At 44.0% G+C, this 13,301-nt stretch overlaps 1 protein-coding gene across 6 annotated transcripts in view; it reads right to left on the reverse strand.

Annotated features, from left to right (window-relative positions):
• MAPKBP1 (mitogen-activated protein kinase binding protein 1) overlaps nt 1–13,301 on the reverse strand; it is a 103,109-nt gene that overhangs the window by 70,320 nt on the left and 19,488 nt on the right. For all 6 annotated transcript variants that reach the window (XM_032111253.1, XM_032111255.1, XM_032111256.1 and 3 more), the window contains exon 3: nt 3,435–3,526. In XM_032111253.1, coding sequence (XP_031967144.1) covers nt 3,435–3,526 — 92 coding nt within the window. The remainder of the gene's footprint in view (nt 1–3,434; nt 3,527–13,301) is intronic.

Genomic DNA, 13,301 nt, shown 5'->3' on the forward strand with positions numbered 1-13,301 from the left:
TGAAAACTCAGAAAAAAATCACCTTTTTTTTTTAATTATTTTTTTAAATTATTTTTAAATTTTTTTTTTTAATTATTTTAGGCAAACCAGAGACCCAAATTAAGATTATGCTCAAAGAATGCCAAAGCTTTTTATGCACAAGTCCTCATTCACATAGTTGCTTTATACCTGATGTGGATGCCTGGGGCAACTGTTTTGATCTCAACCAAATCAATCTAGGTATGTTGAAAGTGTTCTTAGGAAAATACAGAGTTGTTACGTAAATTCAGCTTTTAGGGGTAGGACAGACTGGAGGAGCAAAGCACCTGCATGTCAGCATTGCAAAACCTCAGTACATGAGCAGTGGGATGGGGAAATCACTGGACCACAGTTGAGGATGACCAAGTTGCATGGACAGGTCATGAAACAACTGTGCATGAGCCATGCCCAGTCTGCTACATCGGACTCACGTAAGTAGTTTGGCATCCAGTAAATGCACAGTTCTGTCTGAACAACAGAACCCAGATTGTCACTGATAATCACTGTCACAGGGTCTGGTTGGAACCTTGTCACTAGTGGTGTCCCCCAAGGTTCAGTACTGGGCCCAGTGTTGTTTAACTTGTTCATCAGTGACTTGGATGAAGGGGCAGAGGCCTCCTCAGCAAGTTTGCTGATGACACCAAGCTGGGAGGAGTGGCTGAGATTTCAGAGTACTGTGTTGCCCTTCAGAAGAACCTCAACAGGTTGGAGAGATGGGCAGGGAAGAACTGTCTGAAATCCAACAAAGGCAAATGCAGGGTCCTGCACCTGGGGAAGAACAACCCCAGGCACCAGCACAGGCTGAGGGCCGACCTGCTGGAGAGCAGCTCTGCTGGGAGAGACCTGCAGGTCCTGGTGGACAACAAGCTGTCCCTGAGCCAGCAGTGTCCATGTGGCCAAGAAGGCCAGTGGTGTCCTGGGGTGCATTAGGAAGAGCATTGCCAGCAGGTCCAGGGAGGTGATTCTGCTCTACTCAGCCCTGGTGAGGAGGCCACATCTGGAGTGCTGTGTCCCATTCTGGGCTCCTCAGTACAAGAGGGACATGGAGCTCCTGGAGTGGGTCCAGTGGAGTGCAGTGAGGATGAATGGCCAACTGGAGCATCTCTTTTGTGAGGAAAGGCTGAGGGAGCTGGGCCTGTTCAGCCTTGAAAAGAGACAACTGAGAGGGGACTCATCGATGTCTATGAGTATCTGAAGGGAGGGTGTCAGAGGATGGAGCCAGGCTCTGCTCAGTTGTGCCAAGCAACAGGACAAGAGGCAACGGGCAGAAACGGATGCACAGGAAGTTCCACCTGAACATGGAGAAAGCTTCTTTACTGTGCAGGTGGCAATGCACTGGAACAGGTTGCCCAGAGAGGCTGTGGAATCTCCTTCACTGGAGATATTGAAGAACCATCTGGATATAATCCCATGCCATGTACACTAGGATGACCCTGCTTGAGCAGGGAGGTTGCATTAAATGACGCTCTGTGGTCCCTTCCAGCCCTACCCATTCTGTGAGTCTGTGTAATTCAAATAGAAACAAATATAAACAAAATGAAGCTAGTGTACCAGAAAGGTCAGGATTCTTCCAAATGAAGAGACATTCACTGGAAATCAGAATGGGGGGGGGAAAAATCCCAAACTGAACAAGATGAAACTTGCATCAACTTAGTAAGGTCTGCATCAGTACCTCTCTCACGACTCCTTAACTAAAGCTCATTCTAGATTGTTAACTTGAGATTGTCTTGACTGCAGCAAATCACAACAGTATCACAAAACAGGCCAGCCATGGCACAAAAGCAGCAAGTCATATAAGCCATTAAACTTTTACAACACACATCTAATATACTCCTGCCCAGGCCATGAGATGTTACTACCAACAAGTAAGGACAGGAATTCCCCTGTAAAGCCCTAAGGAACCACATAACCTTTTAATTAGCCAAAAGAAACCCCAGGTATACTCACACTTGATTAAATCAACATCAGGCATGCTCATCAAAGGACATTGCTATTAACAAAACTAACCTATCTTCAGCTATGCAAAGGCCCAAAATATCTGTTTACTGCACTCGTTTTCTTCTCTCTCTCCTTGCCAACTTCAAGTGTAAACATATTCAGTGTCAGAAAAGATGAAGAGGAAGAGGCAAAACACACTGGAATATATTTGCCTGACTCCAAAGAGTTCAAGCATAACGGATGCTGTTGAACACTGATGTGGACCTCAAATTGTCTACAGATTAATAGACTGTCCACTGACAGAAAAAGAGACAATAGGCAGAAATTAAAACATATGAAATTCCATTTGAAGACTTAAGAAAAATAAAATTTTAAAAACCCTTTAATTTCATGTTTTTATTTTGTTTGTATTACTGTCAGAGTAGTTAAACACTGGAACATGATCCCCAGAGAGATTGTGGCATCTTCATCTCTGGAGATACTCAAAAGCTGTCTGGCCATGGTCCTGGGTAACCTGCTAGAGGTGACCCTACTTGAGCATGAGGATTGGACTAGATGATCTCAGGAGGCTCCCCCAACCACAACGATGCTGTGATTTGGTGAACTAGGATTATCACCAGGACAGGCAAAAATTCTAGCCAGTTTCACTGACTCCATCTCTCATTTTAGCCACAAACACAGAATCTTTAAATATTGCTAGCACACTTCTTGTATCCTTGAAAACATCATCTACAATTGATGTGGAAGTTCTTTTCTTCTAATTCCAGCTTTCATATCTTAAGGGTATGTCCACACAATATGAGTTGGAGATAGTGCCCTTGGTCTTCCCTTTTAGCTTGCTGACCAGCAGAACAAACAAATTCGAAGGAGAGCCAAACTCATACTGATACATGCATTCCAGCAGACCTCTCCAGCCCTCACCTATGTCTCTATAGGTAGCTCTTTTGCTTTCCATCAAAGTCTCCTTCTAGATATCTCTATTTGAACTGAGACTACAGCTGACAGATGTGTTTCACTCCAAAGAACCCACATATAAGCAGGTTCAGGCTATAAGCCTGAAATCTCTCCTCATATTTGGCTGAGGAACATGGTAAGTCATAAATTGCAGGGAATCTACAAGAAGGCTTTTGTCAATTCATTGAAAGCATCACTTGCTCCATTAGGTATTTATTGGATTGAGAATTGCACTGAGTTATGCTTACATTCATCACACTACAGAACACAGTGAAAAGTCCACAAAATGTATTTAGCTCCCAGCTTAGAGCAAGAGGAATGAGAGTAGTTCCATTAAAACTTGATAATGCAAACCCTTTCCCTTGCCAATTACGCTAACAGCGCTGAGTCTCATCATTCTCTGGTGTTTAAAGAGCAGTAAACAGGCTTCCTATAGAAGATGATAGTGGAAACACCCTGAATCCTTATGTTAATGCATCAGTCGTGGTTTATTTTAGCTTTGAGGAATGTGGTTAGTGACTCACCCTGCTGGATAAGCAACGAGGCCAGTTCTGGGGTCACAGGCTAATCCTCTGCCTCCTGACACGGTTATGCCCAACACCTTCTCCAAAGTCACCTAGAACATACAAGAAAGAAAACAAGAAGTACCATGAAACGTGACTGTAGTTCAAATAGATCCATAACACAGATGCTGATGGTCTGGTTCACACTGGTTCCCTGGCTCTTAGAAATCCACCAAGAAGCACCCAGGTACATAAGGTTGTTCCCATTCAACTTTCAATATAGGCATAGGCAAATACTGCTAGGGTACAGAGAAGGAGTTATCAACCCACTTATTACTTTCTCTATGCCAGAGCATTGCAAACAGAGGATTGCAAGTAGCAGATAGTACTGTGAAAAGCTGGGATGCATATTCATTGACCATGGATTCCCATCCTCCCAGTAAGTGCAACATACCACTATCTCTGGATATCTCTAGAGATACCACAGTCTCTAGAGCTTGGCTCTTTCCTGAAAACTGTTTCCAAGTTGACCCATTCTCTTTGTTGCTTCCATCCAGTAGTGGGTTGTTCAGCCTGGCCCCAGTCTTGTTTTCCTAGGAACTAAATAGTCAGTTTTTCCTACAGTGCTTGAATTGGAAATCACAACTAGTGGTCGAGGGCATCTCTTGCCAGGAATCATGAGACAGAATGCCATAAACATTCCAAGCCTGTTGCATACCAATGACCCTTGCAAGAGACTGTTATCTAAAACGTCCCCACACTCCCCTCAGGCAAAGATATCAACTATTTTTAGGAAAAGAAAAGAAATGCAACTGGGAAGATCTACTTGGAAGATATAAAGACCTCTGTGGTAAGTAGCTGATAAAAGCAAAAAAACCAAAATGGGAAGGACGGGTGACAAAAGGACATGACACAACGTTTTGGGGAGCACTCCCTGGCATAGAAAGCATCAGAATTCAGTGATTACCCCAAAGCAAAAGGTTGCAGTGGGATTACACTGCACAAAACCTGGTTAGTGGCATGAAAGAACTCAGCCTCTGAGCACAAACCAGTTCTTAGCCCTGGGGCTATTTTGAGCAACACAAAATTATTCTCTTTCCTTTACATTTGCACAGCTTGATTTTATTTATTATATATTTGATGCATGCATTCCTCCTCAGTATTGCTGTCTGTGCCAAACTCAAGGATTTTACTGGGTCACAGTCTTCTGGTTTTAATTATCATCATCATCTAAGTTATATTTGGTTAAGGCCTTAGAGGCATGGACACAGCATAAGAAGCTACTATTGCAATAATTACTACTGTCTTTAATAGCTGCCCTGAAGACGAACATCTTGCATTTATACCAACGTGGTGCACAAAAGGCAGGGGCGGGGCAGGTTTCCCACGCCGCCCTGACCATACACCTTACCAGACCTGAGGAGTTCTGCTGCAGGGTGACACACAAGGCCTCACTGAGCTCATGGCTCAGGTTACTAGGTAAGGGGAGAGAAGTAACCCCACACAGAGAACCACATTGATTCAGCAGGTTAAGCAGGGCTGAGGTGCTGCCACTTAACATGAGCCATCCATGCTTGCAGCTAGTTCAAATATGGCCCGCCTTCAAACCAGTGACATGGACAGTGGAAGATTTCATATTCCAATCCCTGGAACAACTTGGTCTTTTTTTCCCCTCTTATTAATAATCTACCCCAGATACTTTAAGACATTATGAGAAACCACCAAATTGTTCCCTTCTCTTGCAAATTGAGAATCTCTGAAAACATGGCTTTTACAAAACTCCACTGGATTTTTGTTAATTAAGAACATGCAATTAAAAATGCAGTTACAAATTGACCAATAAAGAAAGGAACTAGTTTTGTTTTAACTTAATATTGGAACAAAAATGCGGGGGTTGAGGAGAGGAGTGGGAAAGGCCAGGAGGATATCTACTCTTCCAGACTTGTTAACAATACTTCAAAACACATATCCTTTTAAAGTAGCCTCAAAAATGTACAGGAAGAACTCAGTGCTTCTGCTGCTGAGATTCTGGCTCATATCAGCCAGTTCCCAGACTAGGAGAGGTTTAAATTCCTACAGAAAATACATTCTTGACAGCAAAGGAGGAAGTGGAAGAGACGTGTGCCATTCAAGTAGCTCCATCTACATAAGGCACCAATCTCTTGATGCTGACAGCAAACATCAATTTAGCAATGCTGTTATTACACTGCTCAGCACAGGCTTTAGCTCCGTCTGGCTGTAATTGCCACTATCCTAAAAGGCACTGCTTGACCTTGGCTATGCAGATATTCAGCAGCAATTCAGCAACCTACTTTCACCAACAGGTATGTTTTTGCTCTGCAAGGACATTTATTGAGCCTCTCAGTGTGCAGTCTCACACCGCAGCTGAGCTGATCTTACAGCAGCCTGTCTTGGAGGAGACCGTTCCTTCCTCCCTCATCCTACTCAGCGCAGTGACACCCCCCGCCATTTCCCTCACTCCCGACAGCCCTGGCATGGCAATTATCTGTCCAGAAGACCAAACCAGCAGAAAACCGTGTTCTACTTTTTGTTTTCTGTTTGACAGCCTGGGAAAAACCACAGGAAGCCCAAATTCAGGGGAAAAAACCAATACCCTTTCCCTAGCAACTGGATCAATCCAGCTGCACATCCAAAGCCCAATCTGACTCCTCCAAGTCTTTAAGAGGAAGAGAAACCAAACGGGAGCACTACCTGATTTGTCTTGACACTCTCACCTCACCATCACCAAAATGTCACCCTTACTCCAGCCTCCTCTCTCACTCTAGAGTCAGTGGAGGTCCCCTGCTGCTCTGCCAACAGATTTTTTGTGGCAATGCTAGGATGTGGAAAGTCTACCTTTCTCCTATGGTCAGCACACAGCTTGACATAAAAGGAGTAACTCGTTCTTCCAGTCTAATTATTTTACTGTCAGTGAGTATCTTCTGGCCTCCAACAGATCATTTGTTCCTTTAGAAAAAGGCAACTGTCAAGGCCACACCTCTGGTATTGACAGACCTAGTGCCACAGAAGGAGATACCTGTCTCTAGACTAAAGACTCAGAACTAACTTTCTGAAAAAGGCTTTCCCTCTTTTGTTCCTAGTCTTAACTTCAAAAACTTTCTAGTGTAAAGAACCTGAAAGGCAAACCCATAAAGCCTATCCAAAGGCAGCACCTCCACATAATAATACTCGAGTATTAAAACCAACTTGCATTGAAAAGGAGTGCGTATAAATCTAAAATGTGATCTTACAAGACTTGTGAGCTCTACTCCCATGAACCTGCCCACAATATACCACAGCTTTTTCCCCGTGACCAGCTTCCAGACTGGGTGACATAAGGGCAAGAGACAGTCAGCTTGTCACAAAACTTGAGAATGAAAAACATGTCAGAGAGAAAAAACAATAGGTAACAACATAGTATGAACTGGATTCTTCTCAATTTGCCAGCTAAAACAAACGAATGCTTAATATGGTTAATTAGGGCAAAAACACATCAACTTTAACTTCCTAATCTGGAATTAAGATTTGTCAGCAAAGGGCAGATCTGTTGATACAGGTCTGCTGTAATCCCACTTCTGAAGTTACGACTTAAAACAAGGCAGGAACCCACTTCCTCCTGTGGTAAAGGCAGTCTCCCAGTCCTCCACAGCCATAAACACTGCCATTCAGACAAGTCTCCCAAGTCGTACTTCAGCACACATCAGTCAGAAATGCATTATCTTGCACACCTTCCCAAGTCTGACACGAGCTGACCACAGGACCTGGAGAGTTCCCCTGCAGATCTGAGACACTGTTCATTACCAATAGCTCCTGTGTTTGCCCAGTTTGCATCCTACAGTTGTCAGACATGTCACTGCTTGCTCAGGCCTTCACAGGCAACTAATGGGCCACCTCAACACCCTCATCCAAACCTGGGAACAACTGCAAGACTAAACCTGTCATTTGTACCTAAATTAGAGGCAGGAGAGGAGGCTGACTAGCTGCATTTGTTTCTTCATCTTGAGGCTTCTATTAATAGCATTTGGCACTTTCAGTCAAGGTTCTCTGTGTGACTTGCAAGAGTTACTGAATTGATCCATACACAAGAAACACTTCTGCAGCTCATTTTGCACTGCCACTATGCTATCTGGAACCATCCCATCTCCATTCCTTTAAGGTCAACTTTTATTCGAATTTCAAGGCTCAATACACACTTAGGCATCAAAATCTGTGCAGCTAACACTTGTCTTGCAAAATCTGATATTCAGCCATTTTAGAGGCTTAAATCTAAATTTGGTTACTTGGAACTGCACAAACGTGTAAAGAAATTTTAGCACCTAAGCAGATCCCTTACCCTGTTCCTTCCACATCAAATTCCAACAGATAGGTAGGACCAAACCAGCAGAGTCCTGAATTGCAGGACTCAAGGTACCAACAGGTATTCACGGCAGCTGGGCCTTTCCAGAAAGAGGGGTCTCACTGCAGCCCAATCCCACCTGGAAGTCAAAGGGCATATCTGAGAGCAGCCCTTGCTTCTATCAGGCACAGTCCCACACAGCACATGGGGAAAGCCCATGCCTGCAGGAAAAAGCCATGCCATCGCTGCCTTCCTACTGAGGTGCAGATAATCATTTTGGAAAGACTGATCTAAACAGCCTTTGCCAGCCTCATTTGACTTTTCAGAAAACTCAATGTCTGACCAGCTGCTCCCAGGTCTCAGAGTGAGTTTTGTACTTGCGTGAGCTCTTTCTGTTGTTTTGAGGAAGTGACCACAAACAGTTGCTTCCATATGCTGTAAGGACAACACAGAAATCCTTGAAGGATCAACCCAACTTCACCCCTCTGCAAACACTTTCCTCTTTCCCATCATTTGCATTCTTTCGGGACCATCTACACTTGCAAAGCCATGCAGGGATACAGGAGACAAACTGAGGCCTGCACATCCAGCCAGGATGCTGTTAGAAAGCAGTAGTAAACACACCCAGCACAGCAATAATTTCCACCAGAACGGGTGCCAAAAGGGACAACCCAGTCACACTGACAGTCCTGCCTGACCTGTCACAGGTGCTCTGCCTACAGCTGCACTGCTTTACTACTGAACCACTGCTGCTGGGTAGGAGCTCCTGTATCTGTGCCTGTTTGCACACCAGCAGATTTCTGTGGTCTACCTTCATCTTAAAGAAAGAGAGTAAAAGAAATTTTCAAGAGAAAGCCATCTTTAACACCAGGCATCCCTCAAGGAGTCTTGACTGTAGGCTGAATAATGCTGCTACTCACCTCATCATTCTCCCCAGACCAGCAAAAGACTAAGCAGGAGTTGAACAGTATTTCAGCCCCTCATCCCCATACTCATAAGCTAAAGAAATTAGAGTTTTCTGACTTGGTTATCTCACCTCCTGCCTTCTTACAGTATCTTCATTCTCTTTTGGGCCCAAAATCTCATCATTCACTACAAGCACAATTTATTTAAACATGGAAATAAAAAAGCAAAGCATTTGAGAGGATTTGTGCTACTCTCCAGCACTCAAAATGACAACCAAGGGGAGAAAACTGATGTTACTGTACAGGGCTGCCCACACGCCCCAGTAACTACAACATTAGGCAGGAGGCTACAGCCTGAGAAAACCATGTGCAGCAAGCAGATATGTCTGTTCCAGACTTCACGAGATCAGCCACCTTGGATCAGAGACCAATATCTAGCCCTGGTTTCTTTTTCCATTTGCAGCCAAAAACAAAGGAAGAATGGTATAAAGAAATGTATGGATAAAGTTTAAGAACAGGGAAAATAAATTTGATTCTTTCTCACCTCCTGTCAGTCTTCCAGTCTCGAAATAGATATTCTCCATTTATAACTTATTTCAGTAGAATTCTCTACCATCAGCTTATCCACTCTGTCTATAAAAGCTTAGCATTCACTGCATCTTTTGGCAAGGAACTCCACCAGTCCGGTATATTGCAAGATGAACCATCTTTCATTATTTGTTTTAAACCTCACTTCTAATAGTTTTATTTCACGTGCCCCAATCCTTATACAGGAAGAGACAGTGAACAGTCAGTCCCCATCCACCACCTCTAGGTGGTTCATGATTTTGTAAGGAGCTATACTATCACCCCAAGTCATCTGTGTTCCAAGTACAAGAGTCTTCACTAAGTCACTTTGTGGCTCTCCTGAAAGCCATTGCATATCCTTTCTCAGCTCTTCTGTGAAGCTACTTCCAGGCCCACTATATTCTTCCTGAGATGAAGTGGAAACACCAAGACCACATGCAGCTTTCCAGGCATGGCCACAGCAAGTGTTTACAGAGCAGAATAATATAGTCCATTTTATTTTCCTTTTTTTTTCCATTAATACCTTACTCTCAATCTCTCTTTCTGACGCCTAAGATCATTTACAGAGCACAACAAAGAGGTCATCCCTGCTCAGCAAACCCACAGATAAGAACTGCCTGCTGCTTTGCATTTGGAAACTTATGCTCCATTCTGTCCTGTCTGCTCCCCTATGGAATGGGAAATCCTATTCTTGAATTAATAGTTTGATTTCAATGTGCCCCTTTCTCTCCATGCCATTGTGAGCATTTATGATGAAGAGCATCCTCAGAGAGAGCTCTTGCAGCACAACTATTCCAATCCATTCCAGAAGGGCTAGTTCTATAAATGTCCACAACCAGACAAGTTCTATTTTAAAAGCCTTCCCATGGGCCTATGTATAACACAGTTAACATTTGAATCCATTTAATTAAGTAGCGGCATCAAGTCAGCATGACAAGACAACATCCATCAGAGTTCATCTACCATCCACTGCACAATGTGCCTGCCTTCATCCCTCTCTCCTACCTCAAAGCAGGCATATTAATAATATATGTGCAAAGGCACACGCTCCTGAAAAAGCGGAGGATGCAGAAATCCCTGAGATACATGACCCATGAGGGTTACTTTGAAAAGCCTTCCGTAGCACATCAAGTAATCAGTTGTAACTAAGTAGCGATCTTGCATGAGAAGTGGCTACATACTCATCTGTTCTTTTGTCTTAAAAGAAAAATGCCTTTACTGGTTGACTTGAGAGCCCAGTGGTCCTTGGACCAATACACTGACACAGCGAGCTCCAACATCAGGCCTGAGTTCCACAACAGCACCGTGGTTTGCACGTCTGTCTCTACGTTCTGCTTCCAGGGTTTTCAGCACCTCTGCACGCACTCCAACATGTTTTCCATGCTGCTACACAGCAAAGTCGTATCAATGCACTCAGGCATCCAATACATGAAAATGCTGAAAATGTAGCTGTACATTGTCAGTGTCAGCATTTAAGAAATAGCTGTCTATCTTACATAAGTGAAATTTGATACAGAGCGCCAAATCTCACAGCTGGCCCTGTTTGTACATCTCTGCTGCTGCCCCCGAGCTCCACTGCAAAAAAGCACGTCCAACCTCCAGGGACCAGTGCACACGTTGTAGGCTCTAATCCATCGTCTGAACACACTGTCTGATGTCCTGTTACTGCTGCAGAAAAACAAAGGCTTGAAGTTTTACATTTAGTTCTGCTGAGCTTTGTCTGGCACATAAAACACAGAACACTAATTACAGTATACTGTTCTACTTAAGGGGCTGTCAGCATTTCCACTGCAAAGCCTTCATTTCAGGGCTTTATAACACAGCTGTGAAATATTCATTTTGCACTTCGGCTTAACATGCAAAGGTCTGGCTTTGGACCAGGTTCCTCTGCCTGACTTTTTTTTTTGGGAGTTAGGGTTTTTATTGTTGGTCTGGCAGGGGGAGGGCTGAAGATGGGTGGATGGAATTAACTGCAGGAGATGTTTGACTTACAAAAGTGCACAAAGAATGAACAAAACCACTCAGCTCCACAGTTGGTTTCTGTCCCTCACCTACCCAATGTGTTCCCCTGCTTTTGTATATGCATATAGAATATGCACTTTTAAATTTCTTTTACATATATATAATACTATATTTTTTAAGAGGTTTTTCTAGCCTCTCCCTCTTCTCCAGCCTGAGTCTTTCTTCCCTCAGCAACCAGTGCTAGGAAAGAGCAATGTCTTGACAAGCCTGGAGACTGAAAATATTCCACCTGCAAAAAGCAACAGCAGCAAGCCAAGCTCCAGCACACAACCCATTCAGAAGGTCTCTGGCTGACAGAGCAGTCTCCATTTCTCTCGCTGCAAGCCTCCTAAGCCTTGCTCACAGCCACCATTGCACACTCACACCAATTGCCCAACTGACCCTCCAGGAACTACTCCAAGACCATCAAATTGGTTTCAGGCAACCCACTACACAGATATGTTCCAACATTTTAAGGTGTTTCCAGCCAATGCCCAGTTTAAAGCAGTATTCATGAGGGAAAAGCATTCAGAGCTATGAACAAGCCCTCACAATTAACCCATTTAAAAAAATAAAGTGGAAGAGAAAAAAAAAAAACAAACACAAAGCAAAACAAAACACAAAAACACCTGACCAGAACATCATAGTCTGACACAAGCAGTTGCCAACTCTATGCAATTTGATTTCAAGATAACCACTTTAAGAACATTAGGGAACAATCTCCCACAACATAAGTAATGAATGGCACTCCTTGGCACAAGAGTGGCAAGGGTAGAAACAAACTTGATGAAAGGTTTTGAATCACTGAGTTTTGGGAAGCATTACATTTGTAAACCTGCATAAAAGGAGAGGTGGAATGGGGGGTATTCCAATGGAAGCGCTGAGCCTCAGCTCTAATAGCTCTGCCAGGTGTGTTGCACAGGGGTTGCAACAGGAGTGTGCACACATTTATTAAAAATGATCCAGACAGTTGGACAAATGGAACAAATCAGGGACGAAGGTGGGAGAAAGGGAACATAAGCAACCCAGGGTCCCCACAGGCTGTCTTTCCACAGCGTGCGTGCATTCATCCATCTCTCCACAGAGCCTCTCTGGCCTGCTCTCCCCTCCTGTGCTGGCTGCTTTCAGTCCAATTCCAGCTGTCAGGGCTGCATTCCTGACCCATCAGCCCCAGCTGTCAGGGGCTACGTGCTGAATCTGCACTCTGCCTTCTTCTTCATGCACCTGAAGAAAGGCAGTCCCAGGCAGGCCATAAATACCATTGCACAGCCCCGGGGAGTGGGTGGGAGGCTATTAAAAGCACCTCTACCAGGAACCATAGCGAGGGAACTTAGAATTGGCAGCAGAACACACCTGCAAGTGTTCCTGCGGCCTGCAAACAGGACACGTCGATAATTTCCTACCAGCTTCTGCAGCACAACATAACCATCATTAAATAATCTTCTGTTTCTTCATTTAACACCAATTTTCTCTTCCCGACCACCACAGCAAGTTCAATTTCTTCCTAAATACTGCAGGGATGAGGAGAGGCCCGTGTAACCTTACCAACTCTTGGCTAAACGCGTGACAAGCAGCAGTTTCTCCTCCTTCTACCATTCAGTCATCATTGTCACTGTACAAGCAACACCAACTCAGACTTTCGTGAGATTTCACAAAACTTGCACAAAATCTAAGCTTCAGAGATACAAGCATGATGAATGGACAAGAGACAAAACATCTGTAAATTGTCCACCATTGCTGGTGTTGTCACGATGCTATTTTGACTTTGGTGTGGGAAACTCTTTTTGTTGATGTAAGCAAAGTTTGTGAAGACTGCGTGATGAATGTATGAAATGAATGTAAAAAAAAAAGCGACATCAAACAGGTTACAGGTATTGCTGGTACATAAAGAGTCAGTCCTGATTTGTTCCAGACTAAGCATCTGCACATGGAGTCAATCAGACCAGCTCCACAGGTAGTTAAGCCCCATGGAACACAGTAGAGACACCTCTGTGTGGGCAGGCTTCAAAGAAACCCTTCCTTGAGCTCTTGGGACCTGGAATTCTGCAGGATCGGTCCGCCACAAGAACCAGATTTTTC

Source organism: Corvus moneduloides, chromosome 6 (assembly GCF_009650955.1).
Source record: "Corvus moneduloides isolate bCorMon1 chromosome 6, bCorMon1.pri, whole genome shotgun sequence".
NCBI classification, from domain to species: Eukaryota; Metazoa; Chordata; class Aves; order Passeriformes; family Corvidae; genus Corvus; species Corvus moneduloides.